This window comes from Cladosporium halotolerans (genome assembly GCF_011745625.1).
Source record: "Cladosporium halotolerans strain TM138-S3 chromosome Unknown Sca23, whole genome shotgun sequence".
Lineage (NCBI taxonomy): Eukaryota > Fungi > Ascomycota > Dothideomycetes > Cladosporiales > Cladosporiaceae > Cladosporium > Cladosporium halotolerans.
The window spans coordinates 141,526-166,027 of NW_027191474.1; the positions used below are offsets into that span (position 1 = coordinate 141,526).

Below are 24,502 nucleotides of genomic sequence, written 5' to 3' on the forward strand. Positions count from 1 at the left end.
GTGGGTGGATGGCCCGGGTGGCAGCGCCAGACGCGCCCGAGCGCAGCCCAAGCGCAGCGCCAGGCGCACCTCTCCCGACCTCCCCAGGCCCCACCCGCGGGTGCGCGCGCCTTGAGTCGCGCGCGGGCCACGCAGCCACCAGGCCGCGCTAGCCATGCACGCCCTCGTACCTGGCTAGTCCCGAACGGGCGCGCGCCGCCGATCGCTGCCCGCCGCGCGCGCGCCTGTTCCCCATCCTGCCCACCTGCCCATCCTCGCCTCCAGCGCCCGTCCAGGGTTTATCAACCGCGGCGGCCTGCCCTTTGCTTCCTTGCATTCTTCTATCATCGTCATCCTTCTCTTCGTTCCACCCTGCTTCCTTCTTTCCAGCAATTAATCTCACATCCCGGCACGAAGCCACCCCCGAAGCGCTCCTCTCATTCCTTTCGAGGGCCTTCCCACTGCCACCACCACACCACCCACCATCCCACGCCTCGCCGTGTGACAGTCCTTCCTTGACACCACCATTGCTACCTATTAGACGCCGGACTCCGCAGTCCCCGTTGACGCCAACAACCGTACATACTCCGTACAGCGCCGAATACCTGTGTAATTATCGATCCCGACGTCGACATCGACATCGACCAACCGCCATCCGAAACATCGACCTCACTTCTGGATCACGCCCGCTAACCTGATTCCGAATCACCCAAACGTCAGTGGACCCTTGAACGCCGGCTCTTTGGGACAGCTGTATCTGACTCCACGCAGCAGCACAACCACACCACAATGGAATACGCCTCGCACACAACGCCCCCGATGGGCCAGTCGCAGTTCTACTACTACACCCCCGACAACCGCGAGCAGCAGAACGTGCATTACCCGCAGCAGCCCCGTCACATGTCCGCCGCTTGCGTCCAGTCGAGCCCCGAATACATGATGCACTACCAGCAGCCCGTATACCACCAGCGTCCCCAGTCCGCCGGCCCTCAGATGCAGTACGCCCAGCAGCCGACCTACATCTCCCACGCCATGCTCACTCCCGACGCCTCGCCCCGCGCCCACCACCACAAGCCCACCATCATGCTCCCCCAGAACATGATGCCCATCGACACCAGCTGCAACTCGTACTTCCCTGCCACCCCGACTCTCTCCGCGTCTGGCAGCTTCAGCTCCGTCGACAGCCCGCCTTCCAGCGGCATGCTCTCCGCTCCCGTCAGCGGCATGCTCTTCAACAACCCCATGATGGCCAGCTTTCCCGTGGTGAAGGAGGGCTGCGAGGAGGAGGTCTTCTCTGAGGTCCTCGCCGGTGGTGACTGGTCTGGCTCCCCGCCCATGACTCCCGTCTTCCTCCAGTCTGGCAACAACTCCGTCGACGGCTCCTACCACCTCACCACCGGCAACGCACAGACCGTCTCTCCCTCGCCCTCGCCCGTCCCCAGGTCCGTGGCTTCCGAGAACGACGTCTGCGACCCGAGGAACCTCACCGTCGGCAACGTCGAGTTCCCCACCCTGCCCACCTTCTGCACCGCCGAGGACGACAACATGCTCAAGGGCAACATGCCCATCCAGCACGAGGCCCAGCCCATGATCGCCAACCCCGCCGACATCTCCAACTTTGGTGGCCTCCCCACCTTCGAGCTTCCCTTCGAGCTCGACGTTGAGGACGACTTCTCCGGCTTCGCTTCCTACGCCGGCCCTGAGAACATCAACTTCAACGGCAGCAAGCGTCAGCGTCTCGACATGGCACCTGGCCTCGTCGAGGACGACGGTTTCTTCTCCGAGGAGAGCTTCAGCGATGAGGAGTTCGCCAGCGGCAGCTTCTCCCCCGCCACCTCTCAGTACTCCGTCCCCGAGCTTTCCGCCGCCGCCGTTGTCAAGCCCAAGCGCAAGTGCGGCAAGAAGTGCGACGCTCCCACCCACCTCCACCAGACCGCCGAGTCCTCCGAGAACACTGCTGTGCAGGTCTCCGTCTCTCACACCGAGGGCTCCGAGGCTCCCGAGTCTGCCGTTGGCACTCCCTCCCAGGGCGGCAACCCCTCTCGCCGTGGCCGCAAGCAGTCCCTCACCGACGACCCTTCCAAGACCTTCGTCTGCACTCTCTGCTCCCGTCGCTTCCGTCGTCAGGAACACCTCAAGCGTCACTACCGTTCCCTCCACACCCACGACAAGCCTTTCGAGTGCACCGACTGCGGCAAGAAGTTCTCCCGCTCTGACAACCTCAGCCAGCACCAGCGTACCCACGGTGCCGGCACCATGGTCATGGGCGTCCTCACCCAACCCACTGAGGCCCACATGCACCAGCCTATCGAGAGCGTCAACGGTGGCGACAGCGGTCGCATGATCACCCCCAAGAGCGAGCAGGCCTACCACCAGCTTCCCCAGCAGCACCGCGTCTCTCCCGACTCGGCCGAGATGGGTGCCATGCTCTTCGACATGGCCTCCCAAGTCCACGGCTCCAGCAGCAGCAGCGTCGGCAGCTACAGCGACAACGACCTCAGCCCGTCCGGCAACAAGGAGGCGGCCAAGAAGCGCAAGAGGGACGATTAGAGTTGATCTCACCCATCTCTTTCCTTCCTCTTGAGCCTTGCTTCCTCAATTCCTTGTTTTCTTGCCACGAACCTTAACGCCGTCATGCTGGGGATACCACCATAGAAAGGGGGAATCACTTCCCAAAAAAATCTTCTACCACAACGGGACTTGGAGTCAGTCAGTCAGTCAGCTGCGCCACCAGAGCACACCGGAGTCTTCTTCCACACCTTGGGACGCGAGAACCAGAACCTCGCCTGCCACCAACCAACAACTCACACCTTCTTACCTTCTCCACGATCGCTTTTGTATTACTACCACCTTTTAGTCACTGGGTTTCGGCTTTCTGTTTGGAGATACCTCTTTTCATTCGCCATCTTTTTTTTGCTTGCGATTTATTGCTGGAATCTATCCGGAAGGAAAAAGGGAACAACGATGCGATATCCTGCCTTTTGCCTTTGCCTCTGCTTATCTTGTTGTAAACACCACGCCCGCCCTCTGCTTGTTCGCTCGCTCGCAAGCACGGTTTTCTCTTCTTTCAGCAAACTTTTTCTTTTCTGTTCTTGTTTATGGAGGGGAGGAATCGGACTTGGGAGGAGAAGGAGACCCCGCGCTATACCTGACGCCGTTACCGCTGGCCGGACCCGCCGAAGGTCGTGGGACTTTCTTCTTCTTTCTAAAGCTGCGCGGCTCGTCCGCTGTTCCTGCCCTGGGAGAGAGAGGGCGGTTTGTACGTACATGTAATGGGATATATGCATCTCATATACCTGCCGACTTTGGATATATGGAAAAAGGACAAGACAAGACGAACAAACATTACAATGCAATGCAAATAAGACAATGGGACGATTCCTCCATACCAATTGTTCTCTTTTCGCTCCGCTCTTTCAAAGTGTCGAGTCTGCCTGCATGTGTGTGTGTGTGTGTGTGTCAACGACTTCCACCACCACCACAGCCCGACCGGCCAAGCCTCCTCGCCGCACTCGCCACGCCTTGCGAGCTGCCCTGCTCTGCTACCTGTGATGAGGACCTCTATCCACCCGTCCAGTCTACCTGCACACACAAAGCCATCGCGCTAGCAGACACACTTACGTGTACACGTACATGTACCCGTCTGTCATCGCCCGCTCCGCTCCGCCCGCGCCGCGGCTCCGGGCAAGATACACTACTGTGGCAAGGTTGGAAAGCAGCTATAGCGACAAGACCTATATGCATCCTTGCTGCGCAAAGCGGGAGATGCGCCGTGCCGCTCCGAGCCGCCTGCCGAGCCGCCTCGGGGAAATACGTGCATGCATGCGCATGCATGCATATACATAAAGACAGGGCACTATAGGCAGGCGGCTGAGCACTACTATACATGCACGGCGTCGACTATAGGCACCTGCACGAGGGACGCGGACTGGAATTACAGTTTCCCTTGCCCTCGGCCTGCTCGGGCATTTCTAGGACGCAGGGCAGGGCATGCTATATCGCGCGCGGCGGGCGCTGGGCGCTATTGCAGCGCGGTGCTGGGTTCAGGGGTTTTGTTGTTTCTTTCCGTTCCGTTGGGGAGATCGTCTGTGCAGTAGCAGATCCTGGGGTTGGGGAGGTGAGATCGGGTGCTGGGAGCCGAGAGCGAGGTACGGGATTGGTATTTTGCCCTGGGGGCTGATATTGGGTGGGTGGCGGCGGAGACGGGGTGCTGGCCGGCTGGGTTCTGTCACTGTCAGGGTTGTTGATGGCTTGCTTGCTTTGCCGAGCTGGGTGTGGAGGGTGCTATTCTTGGTTTCCTGCGGCTGCGACACATGACGGTTGTGTAGGCGAGGGTAAGACTATGGCGAGGCGGCTGTGTCTTAGTCTTGCTCTTGGAGGTTTCGGGCGCGGTTGGCTATGCTATAGGTGGTGGAAGGCGTTGGGTTCGAGAAGACGTCATGGTAGGCGCGCGTCTTGGTCTTTCGCAAGCTGACCGTTCTCCATCGTTTTCGCAAGGAGTGCGTATAGCCGACGGGGTTGGACATGACATTTGGCAATTTTGACAGGGAGCTGGAGGGTCTTGTCGGTGATGCTTTGAAATTCTTTGGTCTCTGGTCTGTTGCAGGGACCCCTGCTCATCGTTTTACTCACAGATGAGAGACAGGATTGCTTCAGCCGAAGAAATGCTCATGCGATGCAAGACCCGAAACCCTGTATGAATGGAGGAGTATGCCTGCATTCGATCACTGAGTGCAAGTTAATCTCTCAGGTCGAGAAGACGAAAAGAAACGACGACCGCAGAGACGGCCACTGAGCTCTATTCGTTATTCGTCATTCTGTTACACGAATGCGTTTTCAAGGCGTTTGCACCCTTCACTCTATTATTCTAACGTCCTGTTCATCGATCATCGATCCCGCTGTGAATAGAAACAAACGCCAAGACGTAGCAGGTGGGCTTTGCCGTGTCTTTCGCTCGCAGAGTATTGTCTTCCTTGAAAATGTAGCGATGGCCTACGGCGATGAGATCTCTCTTCATGACTGCCTTTCCAGCACTGGAAATTGCACGAAACATGTGTGAACGTATGCAAGAGAATCACATTGCTCATTCGTCGTATTGAGAATGGCGAGAGATTGGTATTCAACACAATTGACTGAGGTGCTGGATCTATTGCGAATCTGGTGCTGTTGCTGAATTCTTGACAAATACTCATCTCTTGTTCTCACGAGATCCGGGGCAAGAGATGCTACTGCCATCATGCCATCCTCCAATCCGTGAAGCACTACTTCCACAAAACGAAGATTTTTTCAGATTTCCGACTTGTTGCACAAATGAGCCATTTGGACCTACCGCTGGACGTCTGCAACCGCAGAAGGAGTAAATTGGATGCATCTGGTACTGGGTGAGACCAGACAGCTAGTAGACGCTTTGGTGCCGTCACGGATGCAATTGGGGCAAACAGCGAGTGCACTCTGGCAATTGCAATATTGGTCGGCCGCACCAAGTCGGCCATAGAAGATGGCGTCTGTGACAAGTGAAATTCTTCCATTCTCAGCAGGCCGTCGGTGAGAGTCATCGAGCAGGTCGTCCGGAAAGGCAAGCTTGTCGTTGTTTTACCAAATGTATGGATCTGTGATGAACGATCATACAGGGATCATTACAGAATGGGCAGATATCGAAGTTTCCGTAAGAAATGTTGACTTATCATTTACCGCTACATCAAAAGAGCCATTGCTTTCACAGGCTTCACCCAGCCGCTTAAAAGATCATCAATGAAGGCTTTCAACATGTGAACAGTGACCCGCCTTGAATCGTCTTCTTAAAGCAATTCCAGGATCTGGCTAGATCGCCAGCCTCTATGACAAGGGCTGTTCTGGGCGGTGTTTCGGCTTCATCACCCTCGATGCCACAGACCTCTGCAAGACGCTTGAGACGATGTGAAGGCCATGTCTAGGACCTGCAGTTGCAAGCTCGTCTCGTGACGTCTTTCAATCGATGTGCGGATCTCGAAACCAAGTGAGTCGCAGATTGTCATGTTCCAACAACGTGTTTCACAATTGCATCAGAGGAAGCGTAGCAGAAAGACATCGGCAACGGCCAGATGCGGAGTTGGAGTGATGAAGTTCCCGAAGCCCAGCTTCGATTTCCCTGATTCGTGCCTCAGGCATCCTAAATTCCTGCCTCACAGCCGCCGCTGCCAAGCCCCAAAATTCAACCTCCGCACTGAGGCTTCGAGCCAGGCTGGAAGCACTTTGCGCAGGCGAAAGTTCGACGACCGTACTCTCCCCATCGACGACGACATCGACCAACGACCGCCACGATGCCCCAGGAAGTCAAGCAGAAGTCCGGCATCGCCACCGGCCTCAACCGCGGCCACGTACGTCCACCCCGAATATCTTGTTGTCGCACGCGACCGAGTGGAGGAGCAGAATGAGATTGGAGGATTGGAGGGTGCATCGAGATGGCAAATGGAATGGAACACTGGCTGACCGGGCTTGCGTGTATACAGAAGGTCACCCCTCGCCAGGTGAAGCCCCGTGTCTCGCGCACCAAGGGTCACCTCAGCAAGCGCACCGCTTTCGTGAGGGATGTTGTGAAGGAGGTTTCTGGGTACGGACCACTACCCCATGCCATGCCACCATCAGCAGGCACACCACCTGCCGGACCTGGCGATATCCTGGGCATACACTAACACAGCACAGCCTCGCCCCCTACGAGCGCCGCGTTATCGAACTCCTCCGCAACTCCAAGGACAAGCGCGCCCGTAAGCTCGCGAAGAAGCGCCTCGGTACCTTCGGCCGTGGCAAGAGAAAGGTCGACGAGATGACCAGTGTCATCGCCGAGAGCAAGCGTGCCGGCCACTAAGCGGTTGGTGTGTTTGGGGATTGACGATCAATTTGGGAGAGGTGTTTGCTATTGGGGTGGAACCTGCTACAATGTATCGGCGTCAAAATGGCAATGGCACGCTCGGTCCGGTCCACGGACGGGCTGGGGGGAGCCTTTTGATACAGCGAATGAAAAGACACAATGCCTGTTTTGAGCGTTTGATACTTTTTGAGACAACAGCAAGGAAAAAAGACATGGCACGCCTCTTCCGAAACGAATTGACATGCAAATATTTTGTCTCATGGTGGATATTGTCATGGTAAATTGAGTTGAATGCTGACCTTACTGCTGGCTTGAGCGACTAGAACGACACTGCCCGCGAGCATTCTGGCTCGGAGTCCGCTGTATGATCGCCAGATTGCAGACACTCAACGTCTTCGGCAGCACTGATTGGAAGCCTTGAAAGACTCGAAATACACACCAGCACACCCGGACATCCCTACCGCAATGGCGAGGTCTAGGATATTTCCATTGCCGCCATTGGCATGACCACCCTCGCATTCTGGCCTCGTCGATGCATCCAGCGTCCGCAAATGTCGGAAGTCTATGCATTGGCAAGGAGGGCTTCGGCAACCAGTCCATTGGAGACCGCCTGATCTCCAATTTGGCAGATGAGTGGTCATGGCCAGTCTTCCATGGAGCAGCGTGCAGTGTTGCTGATGAACGGGATGACCTCTTCACGTGGACCTACTTACGAGCAAACCACTGGATCACAGCCTGCAGGATCGCTTCCTCAACACCATATCGTGTCAGTACTCCAAAGCTTCGTGTCGTGTTGTGCTATGCCGTGTTGTGCTATGCAGAAAATATCCATACCATGCGTCTGACCATACCTCGCGGGATTCATACCTGATCTATTAATCATGACTATAAACCGCATGGCTCTAAATGCAATTAAACGCTCATTTTGCCCACCCATTCCTCACAATCATCCAATTGCAACACCACCCATACAATGCTCTACTCGCCCTGCTCATCGCCAAACTTCTCCAACTTGCCCATCGCCTTCTTCTCACCCGTGTCACCCACAAGGCGCAGTCTGTCAATTCTTGTCTTCTCGCTCTCCTTGTCGTTGTCCACGACAAAAACGACCAAGCTAGAGATGTTCTGAAACTTAACGAACCGCAGCTCCACCTTCGCAGTCCCCGTCTTCTCATCCCAACTGTCCTCGCCAATCTCAATCGTCTGCGTCGCCGGCTCACCATCCGCCTCGTCGAAACCCAGCGTGTGCGATCGGTTCGTGTACAGCCTCAGCGTCTTCGGCCTGCCCACCTCCTCCTCGCCACCCTCCCCAGGCACCGACGTAACCTGCAGCGTGTGCAGCTTCATCGTGCTCTGGAACGGCACGAACAGCATCATCTGCTCGTCCGTGTCGCTCTCGATGTAATCCTTCTTTCCCGCCCCTCCCAACGCGCTCGGCTTACCACTCTCAAACACAACCCGCGCCCCGCCCGCCTCGCTGTCCAGGTTCAAAAAGTCCAGGTTCAACTGGTCCACCGCCTCCGTCACATCGCCATAACCCCTCGGCAAGCTCGCGCCCAACCACCCCGCGCCGCCCGCCTGCGCAGCACTCGCACTCGCGCTCGCCTCCGCCTCCGCGCCAGCACTGCTCGCCTCGGCCGCCAGCTCGCGCACCGCCTTATCCAGGGCTTTCAGGTCGGCGCCCTTGATGCGCTTCGCCTCGCGGCCGGATTTGAAGACCATGAAGGTCGGCATGGCAGAGATGTTGTAGGTCTGGGCGATCTGGCGCTGCTCGTCGACGTTGACTTTGGCGAAGGCGAGGACGCCCGGGCGCGTGAGCTGGGCGGCGAGGGCTTCGTAGGCGGGCGCGATGGCGGCGCAGGGGCCGCACCAGTCGGCGTGGAAGTCGACGACGGCGATGCGCGTGCTGGAGAGGAGGGTGGTGAAGTGTTGGGGGGAGGTTATGGGGGTTGGTTTGGCCATTTTGGTGGGTGTTGGTTGTGTCGGTTGGGTTTGTTTGTTGGTAGACTTGGATTTGAAATGTTCCGAGTTTGGTGTAGAGCCTTCCCGAGTCTCCTTGTCGTCTTCGCAGGCTGTAGGCAAGAATTGTTTGTCGTCAAAAGCGGTGTTGGACGTCAACCAGCCAGCGGGGCGAACGACGTCTCGTCATCGCGAAACGTTTGCCCTGACGCGGGGCAGCAGCAGCAGCGGCAGCAGCTCGCTTGGCTGCCTGATGGCAGCTCCAGCACAGCAACACCTCCCGCCCGTCGGTCAGCCAGCGAAACCCATCGAAACAAACCACCTCACCTGCCACTCGCACGTCACATCACGATTACCTAATCACCCACCCTCACACACAGCAGCAGCAGCATGCCCTCTCACTAAACCACATGCCCACCGCCGCCAACAAAACCGATCTCACAGGCCTAGCGCTCACCCGCACCGAACGCATCCTCGTCGTCGCCCTCAGCTACGTCTACGTCGCGCCCATCCTGCTCGCGCACGGCAAAGCGCTGCTCGATTTCTTCCGCGGGACGGCCGCCGAGGCTAGGAGGCAGATCGCTGACGAGGAGAGGGTCAGGAGAAGGCTGGAACGGCGCGAGCGCGCGCAGAGGATTGTCAGAGAGGATTGGGAGAGGAGGGTTGGGGCCGGGGACGTGCTGCCGGACGTTTAGGAGCAAAGAATTGGAAAAGGGAGAGGATACCAAGCAAGCAAGGAAAGGAACGAAAAGGAAAGATGTCCGCCTCAGTCTTCGTCATCGACGCCGCGCTCAAGCGGACCGTCGTCAAAGTGACGCCCGGCAAGGTGCTGAGCGAAGTGCTGGAAGAGGCCTGCCGGGCCAAGAAGCTCAATCCGGACGAGTACACGCTCAAGACGCAGAACAACAAGCCCGTCGATCTCTCGCAGCCGTTTCGGCTCTCTGGCCTGACGGCCGGCGCGAAGCTGCAGTTGACGCAGGCGAGTCGGTCTACGGGCGTGGTTTCTGTCGCGCTGCAGCTGCCTGAGAGTGAGGGAGGGGGAAGGTTTACGGATAAGTTCCCGAGTAATACGTCGCTGTGGCAGGTGCTTAGGAAGTTCGAGGAGGGCGTGGCGGGACAGGCGCAGAGGAAGCTGAATTTGACGCAGCGTGGTGTCCCGTCGGACAGTTCTGGCGCAGGACGACTGCTGTACGAGCAGCCTTCGCTGAACCTGATGAGCAGGAGTGTGGAGAGTTTTACAGATTTGCAGAAGACGCTGGCGCAGCTGGGGATGAACGGCGGCAGCATTCTCATGAGGCTGAGCTTCAAGAATAGCGGACAGCCGTTGGAGGAGGCCATGACAGATATTTCTGGATACTTCAAGTCGGTGGAGACTGGTTCTGCTGGTGGTGGTGCGAGCGAGACAAAGGAGGCACACGGAGCTCACGCTGCTGGAGATGGATCGTCGTCGAGCGCGCTGAATGCTGCCGCGGACAATGCAGGTGCTCCATTGGAAGGTGAAGCTGGCCCGGAGCCGAACGATGAGGACGTGGAGATGACACCTGCACCTCCCGTGGCGCCTGTGGTTGAGGACGACGTGATAGCATCCTCATCAGAGACGAACACGCAACCGCTGGCAGCACCACCAACACCACAGCAAAACATGTACAACGGAGTCTCGGTCTACCGCGCACCCTCCAACAGCACCCCAGCCGCCGCGCTCGAAGAAGACGACCCATCCACCTTCGAGCCCAGCATCGCCCACGCAAAGGCCCACCAAGCAGCGCTCGAGCGCTCCGGGCGCAACACGCGCCTCCTCTCGGACAAAGAGCTCGAAGAGCAGGAAGCGCAACGCCAGGCCGCGCTCGCGACAGTGCAGACCGTGACCGTCCGCGTCCGCTACCCGGACCAGAGCATGATCGAGACGACGATGCACGCGTCGGAGAACAGCGCAGACCTCTACCAGAAAGTGCGCGACACGCTCACGCACGCGACGGAGCCCTTTGAGCTGAGGTTCATTGGCAACAAAGGCAACCAGAGCCTACCGGACGACGTGGGCAAACGTCTCGTGCGCGACTTTGGTTTCAGAGGGAAGGTGCTCGTCACGTTCGCCTGGCTGCCGGAGGCGTCTTTGCAGGCTCGGCAGGCGCCCGCTCTGAAGGACGAGTATCGCAGCCACGCGCAGGACCTCAATGTAGACCTGTCTGCTTTCCGCGCGAAGACGGAGGACGGTGGCAGCTCATCGACTGCGGCGCAGAAGCCTGAGGCAGCGAAGAAGGAGGGCAGTGGGAAGGGCAGAGGAGGCGACGTGGAGGCGAAGATGAAGAAGTTCTTGGGTTTCGGGAGGAAGTGAGGTGGATTTACTGACGGTAGACCTTCTGGCACCGCACGGCGTTAACGGACATACGAACTTTTGTGAGCGTTTCGAATCGGGCATGGGCAGGCGAGAGGGACGCCGGCGGCATTCAAGCATACAATTGATGATGAGAATAATACAAGCTCTCACTAAGGTATTTGACGGGCCGCCCGCTACTGAAGTGCAACGCAGACACTATCGACTCGTGACTCGCGCGGTGAGGATTAATTAAGTATTTGGCCGAAATTTGCTTGTCTGCCCCGGGTTGCGCGTACCGCAATCTCGAAGGCGCGCCGATCTGCAGGTAGCGGCGGGTGGAGGCGGCGCCACTCAGCCAGCAAACGCCTGTGCCTGAAGAGCCGCAGTCTGCGCATGCGTCAGCATCACCTGTTCGTCTATCGTTTGCGTGTACTGTATCTTTCGGCACTTCCTATAGCCGGTGCACAACGATGCACAGCGATACCCGGCGCGTGGCTGTACAGCAGGTACATCAACAGCGGTACCTCACTAAACGCAGCGCAGCTCTCGTAATCCACTTGACCCGTCCACTCCCGCGCGCCAACTCAATCCGACTTTCTCAGACGGTGACGTAGCCGTCGCTCAGCAAAATTGCCCATGACGCCGTCCCTTCGATGGCGATGCGACGACGCTACCACCAGATCTGCCCGCCCCGACTCCCCCAGACGTCGACAGACCTGACCTCCAACCTCACCTGGTGCCGACCACAGCCATCCTCGCCGCCTGCCCAGCTCCAGGCTGTGTCTGCTCGTCGTCGTCGCTGCACCGCCGCAGTGAGAATACGTCAACTCCCTATCTCCGGCAACCTCTCGCGCCGGCTCCGCGGATTTGCGACTCCACGTGCGAATAAATAAACAGGCTTGAAAGCCCACCGCCAGCGCGACTGTTTCGCGACGACGCGCAACGCATCGCATCGTAGCAATCATGTACGGCCTTTCATACTGGTTCATCCTGCTCTTCGCGGGATGCGTGTGGCTCGGTATGTCGTGTCGCCTCGCGTTCGAGTTCAAGCATCACCTCTAACAATTTCACCACACAGGCACCCTTCTCGCAATGCTAGGCGTCTGGGTCGCGCAAGGCTCGCCCGGATACCCATGGGACAACCCAGGCCAGCGCATCATGTTCATCTCGACCATCGGCGCGACGGGCTGGGGCAAGCCGCTGTTCATCGCCGGCAGCGCCGTCATGGTCGTCTGTTTCAACATCGCCTTCTGCGCCGAGCGCTGGCTGCGCCACAAGGGCCGCCTCGTCATGAACTACAGCAACTGGGAGAAGTTCCTGTCCGCTGCTGCCATCTTCTTCGCCATCATCGGCGGTTTCGGCTTGATCTTCTTGACTATCTTCGACACTCGCCGTTATCCTAGCGTTCACCAGGCCATGCTCGCAGTCTTCATGTAAGCCTGTCTGAAATCTTCCTCACCCCTCTCACAAATCACTGACACTTCTCTCGCAGCGCCGGCTACGTCATCTCCGCCATCTTCATCTGCGCCGAATACCAACGCCTCGGCATCAAAGCGCGCGAGCACCGCGTCCTACGCGCCTCCTTCTGGATCAAACTGACCTTCATCCTCGTCGAAGCGGCCCTCGCGATCGCCTTCGGCGTAACCCAGTACGTCGACCGCATCAACCCGGCCGCCATCCTCGAATGGGTCATCAGCCTGATCTACATCTTCTACGTCTGGAGCTTCATCATCGACTTCCTGCCCGCGGTGCGCACGCGCAACAAGCAGGACCGCTTCGGCCCGCCCGTGCGCGCCGCCGACGACGAGATGGCCATGAACACCCAGGCCGGCGGCAACTTGATGGGTGGCCCGGTCTATACGGCTGGTGGGCACTACGGGGATGCGTCGAGCAACGGGAGCAGTTTGCCCATGCAGGAGCCGCCGAGGAATGTGCCGGCTTCGAGGAATTTCTGAAGGGAGTTCGGATCGTGAAAGAGGAGGGAATTGGTTAGAGTGTTTGGGAAAAAGTCTTAAGGGGGGGCGGATTTTCCTTTTTTTTCCTTCTGTTATGAAATATAATCTTGCATAGAAGCCGAAGAGGATAAAAGAGGGAGAGGTGTGAAGAGAGAGAGAGCCTAGGACCAGGCTAGGTGTACATATCGGTCGGTCGGTGGAACGTTTGGTCGGTCGGTCGGCTGCTGCTGTTGTGATGATGATACCAATTTGCTGGGATTTTGGTTTGCGATACTTTTTCTCTTTTTGTTACACTATACATGCATATACACATCAACGTCAGTTACACTAATTACTTATTCTTGGAGACGCACGGTTGGATTTTTCCGATGAAGCGTGATGAGGAGACTGGTCGATTCGTTTTTGTCGATGTTCTCAGGCGGGAAGGGAGTGGGAGATGGTGGGGTGGTCGATGTTGAGGATGAGGGGTGGGAGAGAAGGGGAAGTAGGATTCTAGGATATGCCGGGTCAGGGATGTTGGGAAAGCGGGTATGATGTTCTACTGGTGTGGGAAGTGCAGATGAGAGGAGGAGAATAAGAAGATGTAATGGTGATAACGAGAAGGTAAGGACGTGAGGACATGTGAGGACTGGTCAAGACGTGAAGACAGGGTGAGAACGTGAGCATGAAGATATTCATGCTTCCTTCCCAACGTTGAAGACTCACCTCTCTCGGATCTCATCACGACCTCATCGCGACATGGGATAGTTGAGACGCCCTCTCTCTAGACCAAAGATGGATCCTTACTCAAAAAACGGTTGTCGCACGCTGGTGACCTGGACGGAAGCCAAGGTGCGGAGGCTGTCCGACTTCGCGTGAGAATCACAAACACTTTGCAAAAAATGCACATCACTCGCAGCATCTTTTCTCTCCATCAAGCAGGATATGTGGGACGCAAAATCAATATAAGAATCGGAAAATCTGTACCATGGGTATCGCCACGAATCTCGACGAATCTCATCGCTTGCCTGCTAGCAGGAGCAATGGCCAGGGGCAGTGGCCGGGCGCCGTGTCACGTACAATACTCTGCATTATAGTCTCGAAAGGATACTCAATGGCTCGGCTGCCCTGGAACGGGAACAGATGATTCGAACATGGGATAGTTCTGACCTCTCTCCGTGCGCAGAGTGCCCAGCGTCACGCCTTAGCCACATGTAAGGTTTCGACCTCATTGCAGATGTTCAGTATAGTAAATGGGGTGTGTGTGAGGACAGGAGCCGTTTCGACACTTGGAGTCGAAAATCTCTCTTCTGCGCGAAATCCAACGAGACCAAATTAGGTACTCCCTACTGACATACAACCATGACCGGATGAACCAGCAGCAAGCTAGCCTTTCAGACCCCTGCAAGCTAGAATCTTGGCCTGATAACCTTCTTTGCCTGGAAAAGCTTCGCCATGTGATGTCCCTGCTGGCATTTAGCGGCTCTTCTTCATATGCGCAGGCTCCACGAACAGACGAACGGTCTGCCACATATAAGAAGACGAAGGCGGCCAATCGGCGATTGCCAAGGGATTCCCTTATTCATGCTGGTTCATGGAACTGCAGACCCGCCAGAGACGAGACATCACCTTCCAGGCCAGCGTTGACAGGTATACATACTCACCGACAGCTGCAGCCAAGCACTGGCAAGCATGCCCAAAAATGCATCATTTTTCTTCAAAGTTGTATCGAGGAAGCACGACTTTGAAACACCATGGAAGCAATGGCTCACACTTGGGCAGCGGTCAAACACTCCCTTAACGGGCAGCGGTTGTCCAAAAAGCAAAAACATACAACAGGCGGGATTCCCAGATGGTCACCCACTCTAGTACTAGTCGCCCGGTTCAGTGCTTATGTATGGCAGAGCGGACGGGATGCCCAGTTTTCACTGACCTGTGGTCGTATGTGTTAGACTTAATTGATCTATTGGATATGGAGTATGACTAATTTAGGAAAGCAGCTCTCGATAAGATCGTCCACCGGCTGGGAACAACGCAGACTCGCCAGGACGAACGAAAATCATTGCATGTGAGTTCGCAGCTCAGTTTTTAGCCTGAGTTCCGATCTTCGTTCCTGAGCTTGCTCATTACGTGAGTGGGCGCGGACTCGAAATCGACATCAGCTTCACGGGTCGGACAAAATCCCCGCACGGAGAATAAATTCCCCATGGGAGTGGAATGTTAGTGTATTGTGGAGCATTACCCGTCTGCGCGTCCAAGATTGACGCACATGCTTCCCTGGTTCAATTGCCGAAGGCTTGTTCAGAACTCTAATGCAACCCATATATGATATATGGTGCTCAGGACACACCTGTGGCCGACAGGCACATTCACCATTAGTACGAAACTTATGCAGCCACGATGTTGAAGACTCTGATATTAGGGCTTCTTCAAGCCACCGGCACCTTCGCCACCTGGTCTGCCTACGAGGAGTACATGCAGAGCCACAGCATGAAAGCTCATTCGCATGAGAGCAACAGACCATCCCTGGTGTACTCACCGCACCGTCCATACAAGAAGATGCATGACTCGCCAAGACGTCACAAGAAATGCGTTGTCAAAAGTCACAACGATTTCAAAACAGATGACTCTTCGTATGTCTTACATGCCGTGGAGAAGTGTAACGATGGTGGGCATGTCGTCTTCCCCGAAGGGACGACGTATGTCATTGGCACTGCTTTGGATCTGACTGGATTGAAACACATCGACATTGGTATGTCACTATCCTTGCGACTGATGGGTTGAGCTTTATCGATGCAAAGGAAAGCAATGCTTTACTGACACACCATATTTTCAGACATCCAAGGTTATGTTCAGTTCTCGAATGACACGGACTACTGGCAAGCCAACGCCTTCAACCAGACATTCCAAAACGCTACCACCTTTTTCCAACTTGGAGGTACAGATGTGAATGTTTACGGTGGCGGCATGCTCGATGGCAATGGTCAAGCATGGTACGATCTCTACGCTAAGGACATCTACATCCTCCGGCCTATTCTCTTTGGCGTCACTGGCATCCGACAGGGTTCGGTCTCAGACCTAGTGTTCCGTTATTCGCCTCAGTATTACAATTGGGTTGCCGACAGCGAGAGCGTGACATTCGACAACATTGACATATCCGGCGGCAGTCAAAGTAACAATCCGGCGAAGAACACCGATGGCTGGGATACCTACCGCAGTACCAACATCGTTATTCAAAACAGCATGATCAACAACGGCGACGACTGCGTCAGCTTCAAGCCTAACAGCACTGAGGTGGTTGTCCAGAACTTACACTGCAATGGAAGCCATGGCATTAGCGTCGGGTCGCTTGGCCAATACGCAGGCGAGACCGACATCGTCGAGAACGTCTTCGTTGCCAATATCACAATGGAAAACGCGTCTGATGGTGCACGCATCAAAGTGTGGCCTGGGGCGCCTGCTGCTCTCTCTGGCGACCTCCAGGGTGGTGGAGGTGCCGGTCGCGTCAACAACATCACCTACGACGGCATGTTTGTCAAGAACGTCGACTACGCCGTGGAGATCACTCAGTGCTACGGGCAGAAAAAATCTCACGCTCTGCAATCAATTCCCGTCGAATCTCACAATCAGCAATATCAAGATGACCAACTTCCACGGCAGTACCAGCGACAAATACTCGCCATACTCTGGATACGTCGTCTGCTCGAGTCCGACTGTTTGCAAAAACATCACTCTTGACGGTGTCAATGTCGTATCACCGGCTGGTGCAACGAACATGTTCAAGTGTGGTAACGTTGACACAGCATTGTTACATAACATCAACTGCACTTCTGTCACCTGAAAAGGCACCATCAGCTCAAGGCCGTTGACAAAACCATATGTGGAGGGTCATTGCGGACACATTCGGAAGTGTCACAGGCTCCCTGGATGGAGATTACGCAGTATCAGATAATTGAGTATACGACGAAACGTAGCAAAAAGTCTTGATCCAACTGAACCAAAGTTCTCGTTATCAAATACTTGAGACATTCAGTTGCTATACGCGCACTACATGATCAGGCACCGACGTTCGTAGGCCCAAGATTGATTGAGATCGAGCAGTTGGGGTTGAGCTAACAGCTTGTCCCTTCAAGCCGTACCTCTAAGGATTCCGCGCGAGTGAGGTACGATGACCGCAGTAGCCACAGCAAGCATTTCAATTCTCACCCGCATCTAACATTTTAGATTGGAGTCCGTGAGCTTGTCAAGATTGCTCGCCGTGATTCATTGGTGGATCAAGCCCAGCTTATCAGACCCCGTGGGGTCCCGTGGGGAAGCATTCGAGTGATCCCGAAAATCTAATCCGGATTGGCGTGGCCACGGCTATCGATTCACGGCGCTTGTTGTTCCGCGAAACACGTTACTGGCCGAGTGGGATTCAGCAGACACCCAGCTTGATGTACTGATCGGATAGAGAGCTTTATTTGACTGACCGACACCATGCGGAATAGGATGTCGACCATATTACAGCATAGTCAAAGACGACGTTGGCGCCATGGCGAGGCTTGACTCTTGGTCCAGATTTGCGAGGCTTGTTTGCGAGGCTTGACTCCTGTTTGCAGCACATGAAGCTTTACCACCCAGGCTTAGCCTTGAGGAACAAGATCTGGGGCTGAAGCTTAGCTGCAAGCTCACTGGTGGAAATGATACATGACACGCCTGCGAACAGCCTATTGATGGACGGCCTTGTAGGTGGTGCGGCACGTGCTGATGCGGTATATACAACGACCCACAGCTCTTCTTGAGACCTGGGGAGACTCCACGCAAGAGATCAGCACACGATCTGAACTGTAACAAACCAGGATATCTCCGAAGGTCGATCACCTCTTCTGTCATCGACAAAACGTCCGTACGGCAGGGCACTCGACATCATGCCTAACAAATTTGGGATGTCGCCAACTCGGGCATACAACTGGTAAGATTCACCCATCGGCCTGACTTCTGCCTGTGCCTAAGAAAGTGTACAGGTACATCTCCCTGGTTGCTGCCTCTTGTATGGTTCTGTACGGCTACGATGCTTCCGTATACAATGCCGTCCAAGGATCGAAACACTGGGTGAAGTGGTTCAATGATCCCGATGACAATATGATTGGCCTCATCAACACGGTTTACACGGTTGGTGCTATCATCTCGGGATTTTTCTTCGGCGGTCCAGTGGCCGATTATCTTGGTCGTCGCGCTGGTATGGGCATCGGCGCCATCCTTGTTATCATTTCGACCTTGCTGCAGACCTTCGCGCCAAAGGGCAACCTCGGCATGTTCATGGCGGGCAGAATCATCATTGGTGTCGGTCAAGGCTTGGCTTTGAGTGAGTTGCCATCAAGAAGATCGAGCAGTGCCCAAAAAGTGACTAACAGTCGATATAGCCGCAGGATCTATTTATATCGGAGAGCTAGCCCCACAAGAGATTCGTGGAAAGATCATGTCTCTATGGCAAACTTTCTACAGTGTAGGCTCATTCATTTGCTGTAAGTATAAGGGACATATCGAAGCCACCGCGATGGACGCTAACAGACCCCAGTCTGGGTGAATTATGGTTGCCAGAAGAACATTGCTTCGAGTGGCAGCCTCGGTCAATGGGATTGGAAGATGGTCGTCATCTTCCAGTTGCTTGTGCCTATACTCATCGTTGCGCAGACACCATTCATCCCCGAATCCCCGCGGTGGTATGTCAAGAAGGGAAAGACCGAGAGTGCTCGCAGCTCTCTTTCCCGCGTCCGAGACACAGAGGAAGAGATTGAAAATGAACTTCTCATGATCCGCGAGGCGATCGAGTTCGAGAAGGAAGCCATATCTTCGACCTACTCCGCTCTATGGAAGGATAAGTCCGTGCGCAAGCGTCTTGGTCTGGCGCTTATCATCAACGCTGGCCAACAGATTACCGGTCAAGGCTCCCTCAACAGCTACTCCACTAAGATCTACCAGAAAGTCTTCAAAAGCGCCTCTACTATCGCATTGATCAACGCCGTCAATGCGACTTTCGGAATCTTATTCACGCTCAATGCCACTTGGACTGTTGACCGTTTCGGCCGTCGCTTCCTCTTCATCGTTGGTGGCATCGGCATGGCGGCATGCATGCTGATCGTCGCGACAGTAGAGACGCAGACTCCGACTCTTCCTGGAGGCGCCAAATCGCATCCCGTGGCCATCTCGATCGTGTTCCTACTCTTCCTCTTCATCTTCTTCTACAAGCCCTCTTGGGGCGCTACCGTTTGGATCTGGACCTCGGAGGTGTTTTCCATGAACATCCGTGCTCAAGCGGTCGGCATGTCTTCGCAGACGCAGAACATCGCCAATCTGATTGTGAACCAATTCTTCCCGACCTTCCTAACCGTAAGACCAATTCTCGACCGTAACAGACTGCGGAAACTAATTCGCCTCGCAGAACTGCGGCTTCTATGCCTTCTACATGTTCGCCGGTATCAACGTTTTGCTCGCGGTCTTCGTCTACTTCTTCATCCCAGAGACCAAGGGCGTCATGTTGGAAGAAATGGACGCCAAGTTCGGTGGTGTCAACCACGTAGACAAGGGTGGCGATCTCTTGGGCGTTGAAGACGCACACCACGCGGATGCTGCAAAGGCTTCCGAGAAATCACACGTGGAGCATGTTCAGGAGGTTAGATCATAGGGACCTGTATAGTGAGCAATCCAAATGCCTTATTGCTATGCAACGTCGTTCAGCTTTTGGGTTTGTATTCTTTTCGGATTCTGTGCTGTCACGCCTGCTCTACTTTCCAGCCGCAGTCGATTGTACTGGTCACCGAAAGACGAAAGACATTCCACAGTCTGAACTCCCTCCGCACAAGTTTGTCACAGGCCCAGACTGCGAACAATCTGTATCGCCCATTGTCAATTCGGTCGCTTTTGACCTTGATCGGGGAAATTGGGGAATTGACCTTCCACCAATCGGACCTGTCCATCATGTGAATTTTGACACATGTCCGTATGCCGGTGATTTAAAGTATGCCGATTGAGTGTGCAGTCACGGGATGCTTGGCAAGTACCAGAGATCTCCTCCTCCTTTCTGTCTACATTGAAGGCTCACGAGGTGCAGACCTGTTGATTCCGAGCTCGATAAATCATCCTCAACGTTCTCTCGACATCCCAGTCCCAGCCACACGCCACCTTCATCCTGTGACATCGCGAAAATGGACAAAGTGCACGGGCTCAAGCCCGACCGGGAGTTCGCCACGATCGTCGCTGGCCTCGGCGAGAGGGGAGCCATATTGCCGGGTCTGCCGGTTGGCGATGTTGTTGGACGGCGTGAGCGATACGATCTGCGCTCCCAGAAATCGCTCTCCATGACACCACCCACGGCCGACGTCGTGCAATGCAGCCACAAGATCCGCAGCAAGGACGGCACCTTCATCGCTCTCGAGGAATTCCGCCCGAAAGGCGCGCCCGCCAAAGCCTCACCGGCAATCTATCACGTGCACGGCGGCGGAATGATCCTCGGCAGCGTCGCGTCTTTCACTCCCGCGATCTTAGCTAGAGCCAGGAGCTACAAGTTACCGATATTCTCGATCGAATATCGACTCGCTCCAGAAAATCCACACCCTGTTCCAGTCAACGACTGCTACGCAGGGCTCGAGTGGCTGTATGAGAACGCCAGCGGGCTAGGCGTCGATTGCACACGTATCATAGTGCTGGGAGAGAGTGCTGGCGGCGGCCTCGCGGCAGGAATCACCCTCATGGCCCGCGACAAGGGTCTTTCGCCTCCGGTGGCATATCAGATGCTCATCTACCCCATGCTCGACGACCGGAACTTGCAGCCTCAGCCGAGCATTGAGGCGCACACCAAATGGAGATCGGACGACAACAAGACCGGTTGGGGCGCGTTGCTTGGAGAGGCTGCGGGTCAAGACTGCGAGGTGGCCGGGCACCAATATGCTGCTCCTGCTCGTGCGCAGGACCTCAGTGGTCTTCCTCCGACGTACATCGATGTTGGTCATCTGGACTTCTTTGCACACGAGGACGTCGAGTATGCTGCCAGACTGCTCGCAGCAGGCGTTCCGGTGGAATTGCATGTATACCCGGGCTTGCCGCACGATTTCGAAGCCATAGGATCGGGTGCGCGGATTGTCGAACGCACTCTGGAAAACAGGCTGCGTGTCGTTGAGGAACTTAAGCTTTAAACATCCAAGGAAACTCCGCGTGTGTAACTTCATAGATGCTACTGCTACCGAAAGAGGGTTGATAGGTCGATTTTTGGCACATGATCAATGATCGTCTTTCCGTGGCCCAATGTCAGGAAGCTTGCGTAGATGCTGTTGTCTCAGGATGAGCTGACAGAGAGTTTCGACCATTTGCACGCGAAGCGCCCCGCGCTCTCAAGCATCTCCTTGAAGGCCAGACCATTCCTCCTCTTGCTCTTCTGCTGCCGAATCAACGCGCCCGGGGTTCTCGTCCCTCACGAGCGAGAGCCGGTCGAAATCGCCCGCGAGCCTCTCCGCTTCGCCGCCGCGGTCCGCCTTTCGCTCGTGGCTCAGATCCATGTACACCCTCAAGTTCCGAGTTTCCCTCACCTTCTCCCTCCCCTCGCCGTGAAACAGCTGCCTGTACAAGTCCCGCGCTTTACTGCCAGAGAGCTTGCCTTCGGCTATAGCCATAGTGAGTATAGCCTTGTACGAGATGGCCGCGAAGGGGTACACGAGCGCGAGTTGACGGTAGGCCTTTAAGCAGATGAGCAAGTAGAAGCGCCACTCGGGGTCGACTGGGGAAGCGGTGAGCACGGCGTGCGAGACGGTTATCACGGCGGGGTTCCACCAGGAGTGGTAGCGGGCTTCCGGATAGTGGAGTTGGTAGAGGATGATGATACGCTTGAGCTGGAGGATAGAGGCGTTGAAGACCGCGGAAGGTGTAGTACAGAGTGTTGCCGAGGCGAGGAGGCGATTCGAGCCTATCCAGGGGCGGACGAGCAATATCACGAGGCAGTGGTAGTAGACGCTGAGGAGAGGAGTTAGTCGTATGGTACAGGATGAGACTGGTGCCACCGCGTCATCTGGCTTACTGCATGTTCATAACATGGTGCGGAGTAACCTCGCTACGGGCGCAACAGCTAGGAAGGTCTGCAGCCCATTGCAAGAGCCGCCCATAGGCCTGCTCCACGATATGAAAAGGCACTTGGCCTAAAGCTTTAGTGCCAGAGTGGCTTAGTGCACTCTCGGCGATGACGAATAGCTTGCAAAGTGAGGTGAAAGTGCTGCCCATATACCAAGGTAGATCAAAGCCGTACGTCCCAGGGATCGGAAGCGACAAAGGCGGCTTGGGGAACGGTATTTGATAGACCAGATTAGCAATGCTAGACTTGTTAGAAAGTGAATCAGAGAATGGATGGAGTACCTCACCAAGTGGAAGTAAAGTAACCCCATCTGGCGTGAGTCTCCCAACGTTGCTCAAGGCTAGGCAATCTCGAAGACGCGAAGATATTAGATGGTCGAAGCGTTTCTGCCATCTCTTCTGCGAGTTGGGTGAGCCGCCGAGCCTCGAGGTCGATCCCACCGGTTACACCGGCGTAGTCCATAATCTTTAGCGCCGCCAAATTCATAAAGGTTTCCCGGTTTGTCTCTGCATCCCATAGCTGTGTAGCTGTGGAATAGAACCTCGCGTGTAAATCCACGGCGGAGGAGTCAAAGATCTCGTATGCTTGCTGAAGAAGTTAGCTTTTGTTTCCATACGAGGGGCGTCAGATCTTACTATCGCGTATGCAAGAACCGCATTCACAAGAAGGCGCGAGCAAAACCTCTCTCGCTTTCCCACCAAGTCGCCAACAAAGAGGCCTGGGTCGAATAGCGCCATACTCGGGTGCTCCGTCTGCAGGTAATGAGATATAACTGCAGCAGCGTAACCGCTACTGATTGGGACGTCGGTCCAGTACGAGATATCTAGTTTCTGGAGACGAGGGTCGCATAAGTACGCCTTCAGCTTCTTCCCCGAGTCTGAGGCACCCAGATCCAGCTTCATTCTGTACCCGGTTAGCGAAAAGACTGATGTATCGGTTTGTTGAAATACCTCATGATATCTTCCAGTCGGTGCGATCCCGAAGGATTCAAGAGACCTTTAGCGATAGACTGCGGGTTTTCGAATGCCACGATTTTGGGATACACCTTGGAGAAGTTCAGTGGCAGGTCGGCCTGCAAATCCGATATTAAGGGAATCAGCGGTGTAGATGGTGGTGGTCGAGCCAATATCCTGGGCTGGGGCCAATCTGCGTTGAAGCGGTCTGAATCGATGAGATTGACGCCATCGCTGCGGCTCTTGAGAATCGCCAGAGCATCCTCCGCTGGTAGGGATTTAATTTCGTCGACGAGCTTCTGGTACTCCTGTAATCTCTTCTTCAAGGCCTCGTTCTCACGTCGAACAGCCTTCTGCCTAGTCTCGTCTGCATATCGGGTCGCGTAAACGCATTCTACGCCATGCGACCTGCAATGCCTGCATGCTGGTCTCGATGCATCGCACCATATGCCCGTCAGCACCGAGGATTGCTCGAGAAAACCCTTCTTTACTCAGGTACATACACCGATTTTTCGAGCTCTGCACTGATCGCAGGCGGCTCGGACTTGGGCTTTTTTTGTCGCTCGCGTGCGGGGCGCATGCCTCGACATGCCGCCGCCTGGCTCCATGGTGCGAAAGAGTAAGTATGGTGTCACTGGCGGGCCGTAAACGCCATGGCACAAGCCTGAAGCTCTTCAAGATGACTGCGGGCTTGCCCGAAATGTGTTTGTGGCAAGCAGGGATAGCATGAGCACGGCTGTCTATGTATCAACGTCCGGCAAGCCTGGAGCAGATGTTCGGTGCGCGGGTGGCGTGACAGGGAACCTACAGTATCTCTGCCGACCGCCGATGTCTTCCCCGTTTTTGATGAGGGCGCCGAGCGCGCAAATCTGGCGGGTTGTCCGGACTTGCCTCCGCCGCCTCTCGGCAGGCATTTGCTCCATGGGTAATGGCGTGACGAGCGACGATGTAATCGATCCGCACCGACAGATCGAGACCATCACCTCTTATTACTCGGGTCTTAGAGCACGTCCTGGAATTGCAGCGTCGAGGCAGGTAGATCGGACGTCCTACAGGCCAATTGATTTCCGTACTCCCTCCTATAGCGACGATGAAATAAGGCTCACCCTTCCCGGCTTGGTATACAGGACTCCAGTCCTTAGGACCCTTCACACCATAGTGGCAACCCCCTTCTATCCGGGTGTTCCCAACGATGGCGGAAATGATGGGTGGTTTGGAATCTAAGGATGGAGTGGCCAGCAAAAAGACAAAAAAAACATACAACAGGCGGGATTCCCAGATGGTCACCCACTCTAGTACTAGTCGCCCGGTTCAGTGCTTATGTATGGCAGAGCGGACGGGATGCCCAGTTTTCACTGACCTGTGGTCGTATGTGTTTGGTATGCGCTAGCTAAAATCTATGAATGCTTATCATCA

At 55.5% G+C, this 24,502-nt stretch overlaps 10 protein-coding genes across 10 annotated transcripts; 8 read left to right on the forward strand and 2 right to left on the reverse strand.

Moving 5' to 3' along the window:
• Positions 1-768: 768 nt before the first annotated feature.
• Positions 769-2,529, forward strand: WHR41_06586 (uncharacterized protein; the record flags this gene model as incomplete). The annotated part of the gene is made up of 1 exon (XM_069375191.1): positions 769-2,529. The coding sequence occupies one exon, from the start codon at positions 769-771 to the stop codon at positions 2,527-2,529; it is 1,761 nt and encodes a 586-aa protein (XP_069227965.1).
• Positions 2,530-6,207: 3,678 nt separating this feature from the next.
• Positions 6,208-7,351, forward strand: rpl36 (60S ribosomal protein eL36). Its single transcript, XM_069375192.1, has 3 exons — positions 6,208-6,335; positions 6,468-6,568; positions 6,661-7,351. The coding sequence occupies exons 1-3, from the start codon at positions 6,279-6,281 to the stop codon at positions 6,821-6,823; spliced, it is 321 nt and encodes a 106-aa protein (XP_069227964.1). The 5' UTR covers positions 6,208-6,278; the 3' UTR covers positions 6,824-7,351.
• Positions 7,352-7,804: 453 nt separating this feature from the next.
• On the reverse strand, positions 7,805-8,788 carry WHR41_06588 (uncharacterized protein; the record flags this gene model as incomplete). Its single annotated transcript, XM_069375193.1, has 1 exon — positions 7,805-8,788. The coding sequence occupies one exon, from the start codon at positions 8,786-8,788 to the stop codon at positions 7,805-7,807; it is 984 nt and encodes a 327-aa protein (XP_069227971.1).
• Positions 8,789-9,195: 407 nt separating this feature from the next.
• Positions 9,196-9,480, forward strand: WHR41_06589 (uncharacterized protein; the record flags this gene model as incomplete). The annotated part of the gene is made up of 1 exon (XM_069375194.1): positions 9,196-9,480. The coding sequence occupies one exon, from the start codon at positions 9,196-9,198 to the stop codon at positions 9,478-9,480; it is 285 nt and encodes a 94-aa protein (XP_069227970.1).
• A 62-nt stretch (positions 9,481-9,542) lies between these two features.
• WHR41_06590 (uncharacterized protein) lies at positions 9,543-11,117 on the forward strand (the record flags this gene model as incomplete). Its single annotated transcript, XM_069375195.1, has 1 exon — positions 9,543-11,117. One exon carries the CDS (start codon positions 9,543-9,545, stop codon positions 11,115-11,117), a length of 1,575 nt encoding a protein of 524 aa, XP_069227894.1.
• Positions 11,118-11,438: 321 nt separating this feature from the next.
• Positions 11,439-13,385, forward strand: WHR41_06591 (uncharacterized protein). Its single transcript, XM_069375196.1, has 3 exons — positions 11,439-12,117; positions 12,178-12,532; positions 12,592-13,385. Exons 1-3 carry the CDS (start codon positions 12,063-12,065, stop codon positions 13,052-13,054), a joined length of 873 nt encoding a protein of 290 aa, XP_069227972.1. The 5' UTR covers positions 11,439-12,062; the 3' UTR covers positions 13,055-13,385.
• Positions 13,386-15,433: 2,048 nt separating this feature from the next.
• Positions 15,434-16,874, forward strand: WHR41_06592 (uncharacterized protein; the record flags this gene model as incomplete). Its single annotated transcript, XM_069375197.1, has 3 exons — positions 15,434-15,785; positions 15,870-16,563; positions 16,616-16,874. 3 exons carry the CDS (start codon positions 15,434-15,436, stop codon positions 16,872-16,874), a joined length of 1,305 nt encoding a protein of 434 aa, XP_069227892.1.
• Positions 16,875-17,943: 1,069 nt separating this feature from the next.
• Positions 17,944-19,700, forward strand: WHR41_06593 (uncharacterized protein; the record flags this gene model as incomplete). Its single annotated transcript, XM_069375198.1, has 5 exons — positions 17,944-17,987; positions 18,040-18,380; positions 18,439-18,540; positions 18,594-19,405; positions 19,458-19,700. The coding sequence occupies 5 exons, from the start codon at positions 17,944-17,946 to the stop codon at positions 19,698-19,700; spliced, it is 1,542 nt and encodes a 513-aa protein (XP_069227893.1).
• A 520-nt stretch (positions 19,701-20,220) lies between these two features.
• WHR41_06594 (uncharacterized protein) lies at positions 20,221-21,207 on the forward strand (the record flags this gene model as incomplete). The annotated part of the gene is made up of 1 exon (XM_069375199.1): positions 20,221-21,207. The coding sequence occupies one exon, from the start codon at positions 20,221-20,223 to the stop codon at positions 21,205-21,207; it is 987 nt and encodes a 328-aa protein (XP_069227896.1).
• Positions 20,589-23,872, reverse strand: WHR41_06595 (uncharacterized protein). Its single transcript, XM_069375200.1, has 6 exons — positions 23,590-23,872; positions 23,084-23,529; positions 22,769-23,036; positions 22,492-22,721; positions 22,083-22,373; positions 20,589-22,018 (listed from the first exon to the last, which is right to left on the reverse strand). Exons 1-6 carry the CDS (start codon positions 23,692-23,694, stop codon positions 21,403-21,405), a joined length of 1,956 nt encoding a protein of 651 aa, XP_069227897.1. The 5' UTR covers positions 23,695-23,872; the 3' UTR covers positions 20,589-21,402.
• Positions 23,873-24,502: the final 630 nt, after the last annotated feature.

What these genes read in the sequence shown, in the direction of transcription:
- rpl36 (XM_069375192.1), top strand. Translation starts at nt 6,279, where the DNA reads ATGCCCCAGGAAGTCAAGCAGAAGTCCGGCATCGCCACCGGCCTCAAC. An exon ending in CCGGCCTCAACCGCGGCCAC is followed by an intron (nt 6,336 to 6,467) that starts GTACGTCCACCC and finishes GCGTGTATACAG; the next exon opens with AAGGTCACCCCTCGCCAGGT. An exon ending in GTTGTGAAGGAGGTTTCTGG is followed by an intron (nt 6,569 to 6,660) that starts GTACGGACCACT and finishes AACACAGCACAG; the next exon opens with CCTCGCCCCCTACGAGCGCC.
- WHR41_06591 (XM_069375196.1), top strand. Translation starts at nt 12,063, where the DNA reads ATGTACGGCCTTTCATACTGGTTCATCCTGCTCTTCGCGGGATGCGTG. An exon ending in CGCGGGATGCGTGTGGCTCG is followed by an intron (nt 12,118 to 12,177) that starts GTATGTCGTGTC and finishes TTCACCACACAG; the next exon opens with GCACCCTTCTCGCAATGCTA. An exon ending in GCCATGCTCGCAGTCTTCAT is followed by an intron (nt 12,533 to 12,591) that starts GTAAGCCTGTCT and finishes CTTCTCTCGCAG; the next exon opens with CGCCGGCTACGTCATCTCCG.
- WHR41_06595 (XM_069375200.1), bottom strand. Translation starts at nt 23,694, where the DNA reads ATGGAGCCAGGCGGCGGCATGTCGAGGCATGCGCCCCGCACGCGAGCG. An exon ending in GCAGAGCTCGAAAAATCGGT is followed by an intron (nt 23,530 to 23,589) that starts GTATGTACCTGA and finishes ACGGGCATATGG; the next exon opens with TGCGATGCATCGAGACCAGC. An exon ending in CGACTGGAAGATATCATGAG is followed by an intron (nt 23,037 to 23,083) that starts GTATTTCAACAA and finishes AACCGGGTACAG; the next exon opens with AATGAAGCTGGATCTGGGTG.